This window comes from Gavia stellata, chromosome 11, assembly GCF_030936135.1.
Source record: "Gavia stellata isolate bGavSte3 chromosome 11, bGavSte3.hap2, whole genome shotgun sequence".
Lineage (NCBI taxonomy): Eukaryota > Metazoa > Chordata > Aves > Gaviiformes > Gaviidae > Gavia > Gavia stellata.
The window spans coordinates 12,831,482-12,848,142 of NC_082604.1; the positions used below are offsets into that span (position 1 = coordinate 12,831,482).

General features: G+C 39.8%; 1 protein-coding gene across 3 annotated transcripts; it reads left to right on the forward strand.

Moving 5' to 3' along the window:
- The first annotated feature begins 7,199 nt into the window (after positions 1-7,199).
- RNF7 (ring finger protein 7) lies at positions 7,200-13,563 on the forward strand. 3 transcript variants are annotated; one of them, XM_059822733.1, is made up of 3 exons: positions 7,200-7,377; positions 10,721-10,768; positions 12,227-13,563. In XM_059822733.1, exons 1-3 carry the CDS (start codon positions 7,200-7,202, stop codon positions 12,343-12,345), a joined length of 345 nt encoding a protein of 114 aa, XP_059678716.1. In that variant the 3' UTR covers positions 12,346-13,563. The 3 variants fall into 3 exon arrangements, with proteins under 3 accessions (XP_059678716.1, XP_059678719.1, XP_059678717.1); XM_059822736.1 differs by having other exon boundaries at positions 7,200-7,370; positions 12,227-12,322; XM_059822734.1 differs by lacking the exon at positions 10,721-10,768.
- Positions 13,564-16,661: the final 3,098 nt, after the last annotated feature.

Below are 16,661 nucleotides of genomic sequence, written 5' to 3' on the forward strand. Positions count from 1 at the left end.
AACGTAACTTGCTTTTCAGTTTTCAATTCAGAATGCAGTTCCATTCTCAAACAGCTAACATCAGTTAAAATAGATGTAATTTTTTCTTCATGGTTAATTTTTTTTAATTAATAAATGGAATATGAGACAAGCTTCTAACTTGAAAATCCACACCGTCCAGGGGGAATAGTAATAACTGAGGTTTACTCCAGAGAGTAAAACAATTGGCAAACAAGAACCTAGTGTAGAATTGTCTTTGTGTCACTGGCTTGAAATCTCTGCTTCAGAAGGAGAGACAGGTAAGCCTGGGTGTTGTAGGAAGAATGAAGATGTTTTAAGGGTTTAGACTTAATGAAAGCAGCTCAGCAAAGTAAGGAACTATTTAGCCTCTTATAGACAGGGTTTTCCCATTAAAGCAGAAAGGTTCCCATGTGAAAGTCATGAACTACTTTTGTAAAACTTCTTTAAGGATTTCCCTTCTATATATTAGGTATCATGATGTCCATTTGTTTCACTTAATGAGTGATGCACAATGCATTTAAGAAGCTGAATTACTGGTACTTCTCTGTCTTTCAACTCATTCCTGGACTTCCATAAAGCTCATGCCAAATCATATACGTATGTGGCAATATAGGGAAAATGGTGGGCATATACTTTTTTTAAACTCCATTTGCTACTCTGGGTAGCAATATATTTCTGTGATTTCTTCACTCCAGTCTCCCTTCCAGAGAGATCCTCCCAGTGTAAAAGTGGTGTGCAATTTATTCCATGAATGCAGTGTACTTCCCTAATTCCTGTTTTGGGTTCTTTTTTTATTTATGGATGGCTGCTTCATGCTTCTCTTTCACAGAAGCTGTACATACTAACATTGAAGTCTATTTTGCATTTTGGCAATTGCATCAGGCCGCTTCAGTAAAACCTTAAGAACTACTACAGGTGGTTTTGTCACAGGTGATAGCTACTGTGCTGATACAGTACTATTTCCTGTGCCATCTTCCTCTATTGCAGCCCCACTGTCTGCCCTTACTGAGGTCTCGGTTATAACCACAACAGTATTATTAGTACTGGCCATTAATAGCCCTGTTCAGCATATTCCTATTGGTAAAATGGTACAGAGACGCATAGATGATCTAGAGTTTAAGAAATAGTTTTGGCACAGACCTATGCTTCAGTTCTTTTCTTTGGCAGATAAATTGACAGAGTACTTAAGTGTTCTGATATATGTTAGTCTATTGACAGAACAAACAGTAAGTGTAATAATACAATCCAGCACATGCGTTAGTTGGCCAAGATACACACATACTTACATAACTGTTCTTTGCATTATCATAAAACTGACATTTCCATAACAATTTTGTTATTAGTAAAAATAATCCTTGATTCTATGTTTCAAAGTAAGCAAGCTGTGGAAATAACCAAGAAAAATCTCAAAAAGTTGTAAGAGGAAAGAAGGAAAAAAAGAACAGAAGTCAGGTCATTTCCAGACATGTCCATTCTCAAAAGATTCATGAAAATCTATGGAAGGCATTGTACATGCTTCTGAACCACTGTCTGTGCAATAGTCAGAGTTTAAAAAGGTGCATAGAGAATGAAAATCTTACAAGATGAAGATGCATCTGTATATTCATTTGAAATGGGATTAGGAGTATGAAAGGTGATTATGTAAGTTGGGTGTCAAAAACACTTGGAGCTTTGAATGAGTATTATTTGACACGGAGACAATCAGAATCCAGAATCAATCCTTGGTGAATTACACTGCATCCTGACTGTGAATTATTGCAGAAACTTAATTGATTATAAATTGTATAATACAAAACAATATTCCAAATTTTGTTACCTACTATTATGTATGTCCCCATTCACAGTTGCCAAACAAGTTGTTTTTTCCCATTCTATAGCACACAATTGGCTGAGCAGCTATAATTCTAGCTGAACAATCCCTTGATGGGCTGAAAGGAACTTGTTCAAGTTCCTATATTTACTGAAAATATTCAAAATTGAATATCTAAAGTCTGAATGAGATAAGAAAATGCAGTCTTCCCCTGCCCAATCTGAAAAAATGAGTTTTCATTTACAAACAGTGACAAAGTACATAGGGAAAACTTGCTGAAAGAGCTATGGTATTTTGTGCCACTCAACCATGTGCAACCCCCTTAATGTCATGTGTGTCTGTAGGGAACAGATGAATTCTCGAGTGCCAGGATGGTATTTCTCCAAAATGGCTTGAAAATTTTTATAGAGCTCATTAGGTGATAAAATAGTTATTAGTTGGGAAACTGTTATTTTATTTCTATAAAGTACTATGGACAGAGTTAAAGGTACCTGTATTATATTTGCTCTACAACTTTCACTGCTAATGTAAGTTCTGGCACTGTACAGTAAAAATGCATGTTTTCTTTTTAAGAGTAGACAAGACAAAGCAAACAAGAGTGTACCAAATCAGAAGTTACCTCCTTTCTATTTTGAGAAAATTAGTTTTCAAAACACCTCTTTCATCCTAATACTGAAAAGAGTGTTTCACATTGGCAATCTCTCTTCCATCAAAGGATATCTCATTCTTTTGGAATAAATTCAGAGCTGCATCTCATTTGAACTGACGTGTTCGGCAAAGGAGCAGGTTATGCCTGATGGCTTCTTACATGAGGAGGTGAGGAGGAGAGACTACAGGGAGGGATCGTAATTGTTTTAATGACCATATCCATAGGTATCCAGAGCAGTTCCTATATACTTGAGCCCCTTGTTTTGCTGCCCCCCTCCCCGTTGTGCAGGAAAAACTGCTTTATAGCATCATGAAGCGATTGAGTTCAGGGAATGGTTACAGGTTAAAACTAGTATTGCCAAATTATTGAAATAAGGGTGTATTTGCATTTGCAAAGTGTACACCAAATGTGTGACACTTTGACAGCACCCAAACATGATTATAATCTGTGTCATAGTTTGCTCTTATGAGCTCTTAGACCTGAAGAGGAAAATTGCATCCAGTTTCATTCTAATCCCTGCTAAGAAAAATTAGAGATGACAAGGCAAATTGTGTAAATTAAAAAAAAAAAGTGACTACAACAGGCTGTTTGAAAAATCTCTATTTAGAGGCAATTGACATTTTACATTACATAGCAGAAATTAAATGTGCTTAAATTTCAGGGGTTTTTTTACTTTAGGAACAGATATATTCAAAACTTAAACATCTATGCAAAAGGTATAAAAATACAATGTATTATCAATGGAAAATTATGTACACGTTTTCTTTTCAAGTTTTACAAAAAGCAGTTTAAAGTTAAAACTTTTCTGGATTATGCCTAGTCCCAGTAATTCAGATTCAGACGTGCCACAATGGTTTAAAAAAAAAAAGGGGGGGAGAAAAATGAATACGATGAGTTACAAAGAACTGAATTATCGAAGTTAATGACAAGTTTATGACTAGAATGTAGTTACTTCAACTTTATCATTGATCTTTTCAGATTTTCTCTGATAGCTGTTGAGAACCTATTGAGAGAGGCCTATTGGCAAGATTCATGCACAGTGAGGAAAAACAGGAGCAATTTTGTGTCTAAATATTTTCATTGTAGTTTAATTATAATATGTCTTTCTGATCAGGAAATAGTCATCAGGGGTTTTTTCTAGTATATATGCTATAGTCCATGTTATAGCTCTCTTGACTCTGGCCAAACCAGAGACTCAGTGACATCAAGATAGCAGTTGTTCCTTCCATGGCTGACTTCTGTGAGTTTGGGAATTGGACAGTGTGGATTGAGAATTGTGAATCAGCCAAGGTAAGAGCAAAAGGTCTTACTCTCATGTTGCTTAGTAGTGTTTTCAAGGAAATGATAGGTCCTTCTGAATTGATAGTTGCTTAATGTAGACACAGAGTATCTTTTAGATCAATATAATTGAAGTGATAGAACTATTTTTATATTTTACTTTATTACCAAAGGCCAAATTTTTGTGGCCAAGGTGCACCACATGCAAGCCACTGCCGAAGTGTACGGCTTACTCTGTTAGTCTTAGAAAACATGTTGAGACTTGGAATTCCAAGCGGATTTGGTCATCCTCTCCCCTTACTGAAGGCAGTTCAGTCCATGCAGGTGAAGCTGTGATTCACAGCTGGAGAAACTTGCAATACAACTGCTTGTAATACTTTCTGTATGTAGATAATACCCTTCATGAGGAACGTCAATTTGGCACCTGCTAGGTGTCCTTTTTAAACATAAAAAATATTTTAAAAATACAAAAATGCACTCAAAAATCTTGCACAAAGTCTTCCTTGCCTTTAAAAATGTGTGATTATATATGAAAAGTTTTTATTTCTATTCACACTTTGTATTACTCTACAGCACTTGCAAAGCTGGATGGATGCACCACGTACTCCTTTTCTACACTAGCAGTAATTCATTCTGAGATTGATACACGGTCCACAGAATGACTTGGAGCTGCTTTCTTTCTCAGCAACTTGAACTCTGTTGTTGTCTGCTATACCAGCCAAGCAGAAAATAGGTATGTTTAATCAAACCAGTATAAGTTTTAACATTGATTATATTCAACGTTACTGATGGCAGGAACCATTCCAATTTAAAGTATTAGAAGTTCTACAAATAAAGTTTCTCTAGTTCCTCAACATAAAGAAAACCTGGGCTTGATTAGGGATTACAACATTGAAGTTATCCAAAATTGCTTTTTCTCAAATGAATTTTAAAATTCACATTAATTTTGTACATACTACTTCACTGTTCTTACCATTTAAGAGCTGAATTACACGAAGATAAATTATAGTTATTTCTGTTACAAGGAAAACTACATTTCTGGATGGAATGATATTTTGAATGGTAAAAGCGGATTAAGAAATGCAATTTCTTAATCTCTGCCCTTCCTCTAAAATATCCCATTTTTGACTCTGTACTCTTATTTATACTCTTAGCAGCATTTCTGTTGAGCACAGATTTTTTCTTTTTTTTTTAAGTGGTAGAGAGAGAAACAATTTCTCAAGCTAGTAAGCAGTAGTCCAGGCTAGTTTTTAAAGCTTAGCACCACAGTCTGATGTAGATACAGAGCTGGACCGGTACCAGTACAGTGAAGATCCAGTTGATATGACTATTCTAATAGTGTGTTAGTGAATAGAGAATCAACTGATTTTTCTACAGTACGAGCGGGAACTGACTCACATTTAAGTCCTTGTCTCAACGAGCAATATAAGTGCAATTGTCTGAAGTCATTTGGCTTTGCAAACTGATGCTCAAAGTTTAGCCCAACCAACATGGATGTGCTGAGATTTCTGTGGTGTGGTCAGAGACTTGATAAATTGCAATGAACTAATCGGAAATTAAAGGCAGGAAGAGGGGTGCATATGTGTGCGTGCACGCACAAAGGTCAGATCCAGGGCTAGAGAAGACTTTTGCCTTTAGCTCTTCACTTTGTGGATAAACTAAGGTGAACCAGTGTGGTCCGTGCAGATCTGTAATGTCTTCTTGTTGATCCTTCCTGTTCAAGCTGTACAATGGGGTATGTTATTGTTTTAGGGTATACCTCCATAGAAATGTCCTAGACTACATAGAAAAAGAAGTGTTGCGTATGTATCTAAAGCTGCCAAGAAAATTATTTGTGTTGGGCACAATCAGGTACTCTGAATGTAGTTGATCTATTTGGCAGTGTGATAGGGGAACTTTTGTGCAGATGAAATACTGGTAAGTTTTGAGAAAAGGAAGAGAAAGGTAGATTGTTTCTAACTTCAGCTCTTACAACTTCCATTAATTTGTTTGTCCTAACTTTAAATAGAATACTGTATCTTTAAAGTTTAAGTTGTACATGAATGTCAACATTAGTTAACAAACTTATCTTAAAGGAGGCTAAAAGAGACAGGGCACTATGTTGGAAAGTCAATTTTGTATACTTTTTGGGGGGTAAAGATTAGAAAAGAAATGCAAGTTTCTATTATCTTTTAAAATAATATGTGTTGTTCAGCTTTGTTCTTATTCTCACTTTGAAGCTCCGGTTTTTAAGATGTATGTAGTTGTATATGTAAATATTTTATTTTTTAATATAATCAGACACTTTAAAATTTCCTTTTAGCTTTTTAGTTCCCTAGTGCTTCACAACTCTTACCTATTTTCTGCTCATCTTTTTTGACTCCTCAAAAATTCAAGCTGATAAATTAGCAAGTAAATTCAAACTATCCTACTCTGACACTACAAAGTAGCCCTATTTAATTGACCATTTCCATGAAGGATTACTGCTAATGAGACTTGGCTTTCAGTTACTAGAGGCTGTAGAGTGTGAGAACTTTGAACGCAAGGTATTTGTGGAATTTCACCAGAGGAATTTGAGAGGAATTTTCATAGTGTGTACATATAATGAAATATAGGAACAATTGAAAATTAAAATAATACAGAAGCTGAATGTTGAGGAACGTTGCAATTTAATGCCAGTGAATAATGCTGTGGGCTCACAGGACTGGGAGAGTATTTGGCGTTTTCGGCAGTTGTTCAGGCGGGTGTTGCAGGCTGCCTCGTCTCGCCAGACTCCCACTGCCGGATCATCCCGTGGTTGCAATCTTCAGGGCCCCGTTAAGAAAACTGTTCACGTGCGCATGATGAAAACGGGCCTGCTCCTTCCCGCGGCGGCGGCACGGAGCGGGGCCTGGCTCCCCGCCCCGCTCCCTGCTCCCCCGCCCCGCTCCCTGCTCCCCCGCCCCGCTCCCTCCCCCCCGCCCCATGTTGGCGGACACCCGCCCCCTTAACGAATTTAAATTGTTGTATCGCTTTGCTGAAACGATGAGGCATAAAAAAAAAGCACGGCAGGAAGCTGTGCCTGGACGGGTATCGCCTCTTTCTTTGGTTCACCCTGCCTCCAGCTGTCCTGTGGAAGCGCGGCTCTCCCCCCGCCGCAAACTGAGGAAAATGCCACTCTGCGGGCTGATCGCAACCTTTAATTAGATTTTTTTTCAGCTTCCTTGTTGCTGAGCGCGGCTGGCCAGCTCCGACAGGGCACGGCGGCCACCCTCGCCCCCACCGTGCCCGCTGAGGCCTATGGTGTACCGCCGGCGCCCAGCGGGGCAGCGCCCGCCAAGGCGGCCCCGGCGGAGCGCCCGCCGCTCCCGGCTGGGCGGGGCGGGGCGGGCGGGCGGGCCAGCCTGCTGCGTCCGCTGCCGCCGCGGGGTGGCGCTGCAGCCCCGCGCTGCCACCCGCCAGGCGCCGCAGCGGCCGCCGGCGCCGCGTCCCCGCCCCTCCGCCATGGCCGATGTGGAGGACGGGGACGAGCCGGGCGCCCCCCACTCGCACCCGGGCTCTGCGGGCTCCAAGGCGGGCGCCCCCGACAAGATGTTCTCGCTGAAGAAGTGGAACGCGGTGGCCATGTGGAGCTGGGATGTGGAATGCGACACCTGCGCCATTTGCCGGGTGCAGGTCATGGGTAAGCGCCGGCCGGCAGGCCCCGGCCGCCATGGCCGCCGCCCCCGCGGCGGGGCAGGGGGCGCCGGCGCTTCAGCGGCGCCCAGCCCGCGGGCCGCAGGGGTGCTGTGCCGCCGCGCCCTCCCCCCACGGCGGGCGGAGGAGAGAGACGCGGTTTCCGGCAGGAGGGAGGGCTGCCCCCTCCGCGCCTCCTCTTCCTCCTCCGCGCCTCCTCGTAAAGAGGAGGAGGGCCCTGCGGCCCTCGGTGGCCCTGCGCCAGTCGCCCCGGGCGGGAGCGCTCGAGGTGCCGCACACGGCTGCGGGCCCGTGCGGTCACAGGCTGCGCGCACCTGTCGGGGGAGCGTCTCCCCCTGCCCCGCCGGGCCCCGCTCCCCCCGCCGCCCTTGAGCAGCCCTCCCTGCGCCGCCCTCCTGCCGGGGGCGGCCGGAGCGCCTGCTGGGCTTCTGCCCCGTGCCCTCGGCCTGGGGAGCGGCGCTCGTCAAGAGGCCTGAGCTTGTGCCGGGGCCCGCAGGCGGGCTGCTGGCCTGCTGTCCGCTCCCCTGCCAAGGCGCCTTCTCCGTCGAGTCTGTGGCTTGTCTGTTGGCGAGCTCCGCAAGCGCTGGGTTGCAGCCCAGCGGACCGAAGTGCTGCTGCTGTTTGTGGGGCTTTTTTTTTTTTTTTTTTTTTAAAGAAGCAGTTGTGGATGTAGATAGAAATTAATCTTCCGAATCTGTTAATCCAGACTCTCTAACACTTCTACCTAAGTCTCCTAATTATTAGTGCAGTTTAACACACGTGAATGTACTGAAAAATTACGACTATTTTTAAAGTTATTGAAAACTAAGGGATTAGTTTACCTGGTTTGGAGATCTGGAGAATCTCTTTGAAAGCAGCCTCATTGTTGACTGGCGTTACTGTTTTCTGACGTCTTTTACAAAGATGGTATTTATCTTGGGTCTTTGAAAATTCTTTAAATTCTTCCTCTACTCTATATCCACTTTTTACTATTGTGCTGAGTCATCCTAGGCATAACTGTCCTCTCAGTTGGGCATGGTACAGTCTGGCAGGACAAACGACTCAAGGTTCCCCCCAGAGCACCTTGCTTTTGTAGGTCTAGGAACCATGATAGTGCAAATCCAGTCAGGTTTTGGCTTAACAGAAATGAGACAAAATATGCAATGCTGTTATTTCTCATACGTGTTTTTACTGAAGATATTCTGTGGAACAGAAAAGGCAAAAAGGTGTACTAGAAGAAAAAAGATGCAGCCCAGACTGAAGTGGTGGGAGATTCACCTTTTGCATAACCATGGTTTGAAGATTGCCTGCTTTTATATGGTGAACAGAAACCACCCTGGAAATAATGAAATTGGCTTCATCTGACATGTAAGCCATACATTTAAGAATGTATTTCCCTGTTGTAGCTAGCCTGTTACAGGGCACTATAAAAAAGTCTTAAATAAGCAAAATCTTACCCAGAGCTTCTATAGAAGTTTTTTTTAAAAAAAAAAAGTTCATGTACGATTTTTCATAAGTAGACCAACCGAGTACTTTTCATCTGAAACTAGCAGAAGAATCTGGTAACCATTTTTTGAGAACAAACCACATTGTTAGGATGTGAAACTTGATCACTACTGACTTCAGTTTAGCAATTTCATGTTGACCCTGCCAGACCTGGTCTGGCTCCTGTAGAGCCACTGCGTCTGCAGTAACCTTAGGTTGGAGGCAGTGCCAGATTTAAGCTGGCACTTGTTGAAAGTTTGTTTGATTTTTTGCAAGGGAGGGAAGCGTAGCTGGCTTAATGTTCTACTGGTTTAATTCCTTGAACCAATGTGGTCTTCAAGGATCACGGAAGCACAAGAGAAAGAAGCAAAAATGTACGTGTTAGCTGGGAAGGTCAGGATTGCAGCAGTACTGACTTAGATTTGCTTAACCTTTCAGACTGACACCCTTAGGGTTATGATGCAGGAGTGGGGACAGCTTACCTTGCGATGGTTGTAGTGATTTCTGTCCTCAGCTCTCTGTGCTGCTTCTCTGTCTGAAACTGCAAGTCTAGGGCAAGGGTAGGAAAGCTGCATTTATAGTGACTACGAGCCTGCCACAGCTTATTGTCCTGCATATTGAGGTGACCCCAGATTGGTTTGCTTTGATGTACCATGATAAAAGTTGAAGCAGTTTGGCTGAATCTTCCCTGCAGCTTGGCCCTTAAATACTGTGGAAATTTAAATCGTTGGAACAGACAACAGGAAACTGTATTTCCTGCCTTACTTTTATCTCAGGGCGGAAAGGGCAACTGTTTCAGAGCTTCTGTCCTCTTTGTTCTCTATTACCTAGGAAAATGAGGAATGTCTGGGCAGACGAATCTAAAATAGAAGTACCAGCTGTATCTGGCAGAGAAAGCAAAGATACTCAAATCTAAATTCCTGTAGCACATTATGTTTGTTTCTTCTAGGAAAATGTGGTCAACTGGTGACATGCAGGCCAGGTCCAACCTGCGGGACACTATTGCTTTTTCTTTGGAGGAGATGAAGATGTGTTTACTCCTGTAGTAGTTGAATACTTTCTACTGTGCGTAGTATGTGCACATATGTCTGTGGCAGCCCATGTCGAGGCAAAGGAGAAACAAAGGCATTTTTTCACTGTATGTGTGTAGCACGGTACTAAGCCTGGAAGTTGTCACTTCTTTATTAACTCCTGAACCTGCCATCCAGTCCTGTAGGCACAGACTGGGGTGCATAAAGATGATAAATATTTTTCATTAAATATTGTTCCATGTTTATCTATTAATTTGTATTATCAAATTGACCAATATATTTGCATGTGTATGTGACTCTTGTGAAAATTACATGCAGATACTTAGTAAGTAAAACTACTGTATAAAAAGTAGTAGGAAGTGGGGGTTATGGTGAGAGATGTACAGCCTAAAAAAATCAAAATTGTGAATGATTTCCTTAAAAGGAGATGCTGACATCTGAAAAACAAAGTCCTGTAATTAGGGTTTGGCTTTGTGCTTGCTCTGGTCTTAATATGCCTGAGTGCCTTGGCACAAATCTGCTGGTTTTATCTACAAAATGGAGAAGGCTTTTTTTCAGCAGAAATTATGAAAATACCAAAGCAATGGAAAATAAACAAAACTTGTTGGACATTTTATAGTCCTTCTGATGTCTTTCAGATATGTATTTCATTGTTATGTGCACTGTTTTAAAATTTAGGGGGGTTATTTAATGTTAAGGAGCTGAACTAGACATCAAAACTTGGAATTTTTACCTTTGTAAATTGGTTTTAGAGTCTATGTTTTCCTCTGACAAACCTATTCTTAAGATGGAATCCTGAGAATCAAATTGAGTCTTGTTCTTGTTTACTTTTAGATGCCTGTCTTAGATGTCAAGCTGAAAACAAACAAGAAGATTGTGTTGGTATGTAGTGATTTCATTCGCTTGTTTTTCAATTGAAGCTTCTCTCAGTAGGGTGCATTTCAAAGTTTGAAGGGAATACTGATTTTGTTAATGCTCAAAAGTAAACTGATGTTTCATTCTACATTGTGTCATCTTTTTACATTAGTAATACTTTATGCTTTTGAGCACTAATAAAATTAGTTTTCACTTCAGACATGCTGTAGAACAAAACAGCTTCAAATTTGCAGTCAACACATACGCAACTGAGAGGTTTAAGTTTGTTTCTCTCACCCTGAGGATAATTGAGGAGATGATAATGTACACTTTTGAAGTGGGGAGGAAAAGGCTACTTTTTTTTTTTCTTCTGAGATGCATGCCAGAAGATAAAATGGTAATACCAATGAAAATCCTCTGTTTTGAAGTAAGCGTGTTTCTGGGTTAGAAAGCGGTATTTTTCCCAGTCTTAATTCGGACATAGTGGGGGCAATTGCTTGTTTGTTCACTTTTCATTTGAAAAGGTGGAATCACTTGAGTTTGCTATAATGCTGTTTAAACATAAACATACTTTCAGTTGCATACCAATGTATGCAAAAGCAAATCTTAACTTAGTTCTGACATATTTAAATCAGGAATAGTGAAAATTATCTGAAAGAGTTTGCTTTAAACCTTTAAGTCAACTTTTAAACCAGTGGTAAACCTTTTCATGCCCTTGTTCTTTCTGTTTTGAAGTATGTTGTCTCAACTTAATCTACTGTTGTTTTCGATGATTATTTTAATGAGAACAGGAATTTTCTGTTCCAGATATCTTAATTGGCTTGTTAAGTGTCCTATTTGAGATAGAGAGAAAAAAAGCATAATTTACAACACTCCTTTGATTGGTACCCTTGTATTCCAATAAGGAAAATGTAAACTAATAAGGGGAAAAAGGCAAAGTGACTAATACTATTCAGGAGTAGGTGGACAATAGATAACCCTTTTTGTTGTGTTGAAACAATTGTAGCCTGTGAATAACTTCTGGTCTAAGATCCCATTTTGAGGCTATATACTGTGTCAAATGTGCCTCCTTGATATCATTCATTTAAGTACTGCGTTTCAGATGAGAATTTGGTGTTACGGTCTTACGTGATAGTCAGTAGTGCATTGGCTGTACTGTAAAGTGAAGAACTTGGATAGTTGCACCTGTTTCCTGGACAGAACTGATAAATGTGTTTATACATTCACAAAACTGTGCCACTTTATACAAGAAGGTGAGAATACATTTCCAATTATGAAAAAAGAAACGCATAAGTAAAAGGATTGATGACAGAGAACTGACTGTCATGAGAATGACCATAATAATCCAATCTCAGTGGATAAATTGGTGATGACGCCTAAAGCTTGCAGTGGTTGTAAACATCTGAGAATGATAGTTTGGACCTTGCTGTAGGTGTTGATTGGACAGCTGAGTGTGACTGGAACATGTTCTTTCTTCTCTTTCAGTGGTTTGGGGAGAATGCAATCATTCCTTCCACAATTGCTGCATGTCCTTGTGGGTGAAACAGAATAATCGCTGTCCCCTCTGCCAGCAGGACTGGGTAGTCCAGAGAATAGGCAAATAAAAACACTGGAAGTTTTTTTTTCCTGTTGAACTTGTTGAAATAGTGTATGTCTTACGCCATATGCTCATACAAAAGAATGGAACATGTCAATCATGGCATGATTTATTTAGTTTATCTGCTACAAGATCAGTGTGGTTTTGTTGTATGCTCTTTGCTGTACGAGGAGGCAATGGTCAGTCTTACTGCAGGTATTTCCACAATTGAAAAAAGAGAGACACTACATTAATAAATGTATCTGTTACGATTTGAGTGTTAACTGTATCAGAGCATAGAAATGTGGTGGTGTAGATTATACCCTAAATACAGTTTATTTAATGTTTTTGTGTAGATAAATTAATTAATTTGAAAGGGCGACCTTACCTGTAAGTCTGATACACTGCATAGTTTACTGTCAGGATAAAGAAATTGTTTTCTAAGTAATATTGTATACAAAAACACAGTCGGTGAGTTTTTTAGAAAGTATTCTGGTTTTTAATCTAAAATGAATAGTGTGTGAAGCATTTGATATATGCTTTTTCCATCACACTATACTAAATGTTTCTAACTTAGGTTTTCTTTATGACTTTAGAAAATTCTATATTGTTGCATTTCTAAGTCTGTTGCTGTGTTATATTCTATACATGATTTCTACAACCATAGTGTTAAAATTTAATCACATTAATAATTTTTTTATTTATATTTGTGTTAAAGGTCATGGAGACATGATTTTTTGATCCAGAGACTTTTGGTACAAAGACACATATTTGATATCCGTTAACTAGGGGCATAAACAATTTCGCTGTTTAGCTGACTAATATAGAAAGCTATCACAACTGACGATTTAAATATCCCAAGGAAAGCAGGTACTAATTAAATATAGAGAAAATGTTAAATTGTGGTTTCATGAAAATTCAGTTAATAGAAATTTCTTTATCATCATTTTATTGGTTATGATGTTTTGGAAGGGGGAGAAAACATTGCTTCATTTTTGTGGAAATCCTCAATATATAATCTTTTTAATATGAATTGTGATTTTTTTTTATTTTTCTTACAAATATTTAAGTGCTTGTCTCTGACTTTGTCTTTCCCTAAATATCCAAAGTATTTACTATTAATCTGAACATATGCGGTGGGGTTTTGTTTATTATATGTAATAGAGGTTGAATTACTGCTTTTAAGTCTGTAACAAATTCAGACTTAATAAAATGGTTAATAAACCTAGGTGAAATTGAAGCAATATTATATGCATATCATTGTTTACTTCAAAATTATCATCTTAAATGTTTAAAATCAATGCATTTCTCAGCAGATGTAATTCTATCTAGTTCTGTTTATTTTAAGTATATTTAAAGAGGTTTATCTTCACTGTATAAAGTAGTTCCAATGGTAATCTTTGTGTCATCAAGCATACATGCAGAGTTTACTGTGTTTTTGTTTTAATACTTGTAATCTTGTTTTTAAAATGTTTTGAATTTTTTAAATACAGCTTTTGTCTCATTACACACTGAGATCAAAAAAATCCTCTGTGTCCCTGTTACACTGTATCACGTTGGTTGTTATTATCCCAGGTGATGTCTGTCTTAAAACTGAAACCAAATATAACGTAGGTTAGCAGTAGTAATGAAGTGCCTATAGCATTTATGTTGTTGTGGAGTATTTCTGTTTGTGTAAAAGGATTCTTCCTAAAATGATTGCAAAAGAAAACCTGGTTGGATGTGGCAATAATTTTTAGCTGTCAAAGTTAAATTGTATCTTGTCTACCACCTATTTTCTCTGCCAGAATTTGGCCCCAGGCTCCATCTTCTAACCTCTATTAATTCCATCTAGTCGCATCAGCGGCCTTCTTCATTTTGGTTTGGTTTGTAGGTGAATATGGAAAGTACCAAAGTAATTTTCACCCTGCTTTCAGTTCATGTCATGTGCATGACAAGAGTAGCTAAGAAATACAATTGTAGCAAAGTTGTCCAAAGTGCTGGCCCAAACAGGTGTTAACACAAATGAGGTATTAGGAAAGTTAATGTTGAAAGCAGCTGGTATTTGTGTATATCTATTTGTGTCTTATAAGTATCTTGCTGACCAGTAATTAGAGGATCACCTGGAATACAAGGTAGTGAATTTTAAGTCCTGCATATTTTCTCTGTGATTTAGAGAAGATTAGCTTAAGTCCCAGTCTTTCTATGAGCTTTGCACCAGAGAAATTTTCTTCTGTTCCAAATCGTACCCTGATAGTCCATTAGCATAGTTCTTAATAAGTACCCATTCTCAGTCCTGAATTTGTTCACCTCTTGTACGTGCAAAATAAATGAGTTTTGCTTCTCACCCAAACATACTGTTTTATGAGTAGGTAACACTAACTTAAATAGCCATTATCAACTAATAGGTTAATGCTGATCTACTTTTCTCCACTGTTTAATAAATGCTGGGCAGATTTGGATAATCCAGCAAATCTAGCTAGAGTCTTCTCTCAAAAGTGACTGGAGTAATGAATGTGTCCAAAGATCATACTGTTCCACTTTGCTTTTTATGAAGTTACGTTCTTTTAGAGAAAGTTTATGTTACGTAGAAGTTGGGAAAGATTCTAATTAATAGAGCAGAAGCATTTTTGGAGCTGTGAATGTGCCTTTCTTATGCAGATACCATAAATATTAGGTATTTTCTTGATTTGCTTAGACATGAATATATCAATAGCTGGTGTAAGCTTGAATTCACCCTTAGGTCCCCAACTACCAGCCATTGCTACTGTTTGAGCTGTGGTGGCATTCTAGCTAAATGTAAAAAAGACCCTGCTGAATTTTAGGACCTGAAATTAAAGCTTTTATTACCTCCTTTCTTGCCTTTCTGTACCCAGGTTATCATAGGAATATGTTGCTGTGGGCACCATTTTCAGGCAAGCCACCAGCAGAATTCCACATTTCTTCTTTTGACTTTTTCAGTTTTGCTTACTCTGCTGGCTGCATTATTTAGCCCTTTATGTAACCTTCTGCCCTGTGCTTGCATCCACCTGGCAGAATTGGCGATTGCTGTACAAGCAAGACTTTCAAATATTCTGCTTTAGAGTACACTGCCTTCTCGTGCACACATAGCAGTTTGCAGTGGATGTCCCTCTCAGTCACAGCTACAAAAACACTCGTACCTCTACTGTAATTTTGTAGAGTATAAGCATGAGTTATATGTCAAATGGATTCATTGCAGACAGGATTAAGCATGTAGAACCAAAATACTGCATAGTAGTAGAGTGACAAAAAGCAGCCAAGAAGGGCTTAGCACTTACCAGAGGGAGTCTGAGAGGTGCCTGTTGTTACTCCTAATGTTTAGTGTTTGTGATTCAGCTCTTCAACTTGCTCTGAGTGGAAGAAAAAAAAAAAAAAAGAAACTTGACCTTGACCTCAAGAGTGCAGCTTGACCCCATTGCTACTGGAAGAATCATGGAACTGCTCTTCCTGTTCCCATAACACCTTCTTTATATATAAAGAAAGTTTTAGCAGCGAAATCACATGACCCCACAGCAGAAGGGGGCCTAGCCTAGTAAGTGCCACACATGATTTTTATTCTTTTGGGGAAAAAATGGGGCACAGACTTCCTGGTAGGCAGCCCATGAGTGAAGTCAGGTGGAATTTGCCTTCACTTGATGATGATCAGCTTTGTCCCTTTCTTGAGGCCACCTCAGCCATATGCTGTTACCACCTTCACATCCTGCCACTTACTTGTCACAAAGCTCAGCAGGGAAAATAAACTGAGGCCATAATAACATATGGAATTGCCTTGGCAAGATTTGGCTGGTCATTTGAAGTGTTTTTCCTTTTTCTGTGGGTAGGAAATGAAGTCAGAACTATATGTTGTTTCGTATATAGGCATCATTATTTTTAGAACAGCAGCAGGTCTTTAGCCTCTGCATGTAATCCGCTCAGATACAGCCACATGAGGCATTGAGGTTTGCACAAAGTGTCTGTGGAGCTCAGAGGAGTAGATGTTGAGTATAACTTGCGTTTTGGAAGTGTGGATGCTCAAAGCACTGAATTGTGTGATAATTTAAAGCTCAATAACTCATGTTTGTCTATGTCAACTTCTGTTTCAGGCATGGCAGATTTGTGATAAAAGCTTTTTATAAAACCAGATCCCAACTTACGTAATTCTTAATACATTGGTGTTCTCTGTGTCAAGTGAGGGAGATATGAGGCTGTCCTATTAACTGTGGCCGGAGTGCCACTGGGTTTGGAGTGTGCGTGTATTGCAGACAAGAATCTCTACATTGCAGCAGACAGGGACAGTGGAATAGAGAGAGTCTTGGTACATTTGGAGCTTATCAGGGCCCATTCTGAAAAACACCAGCTGAATTG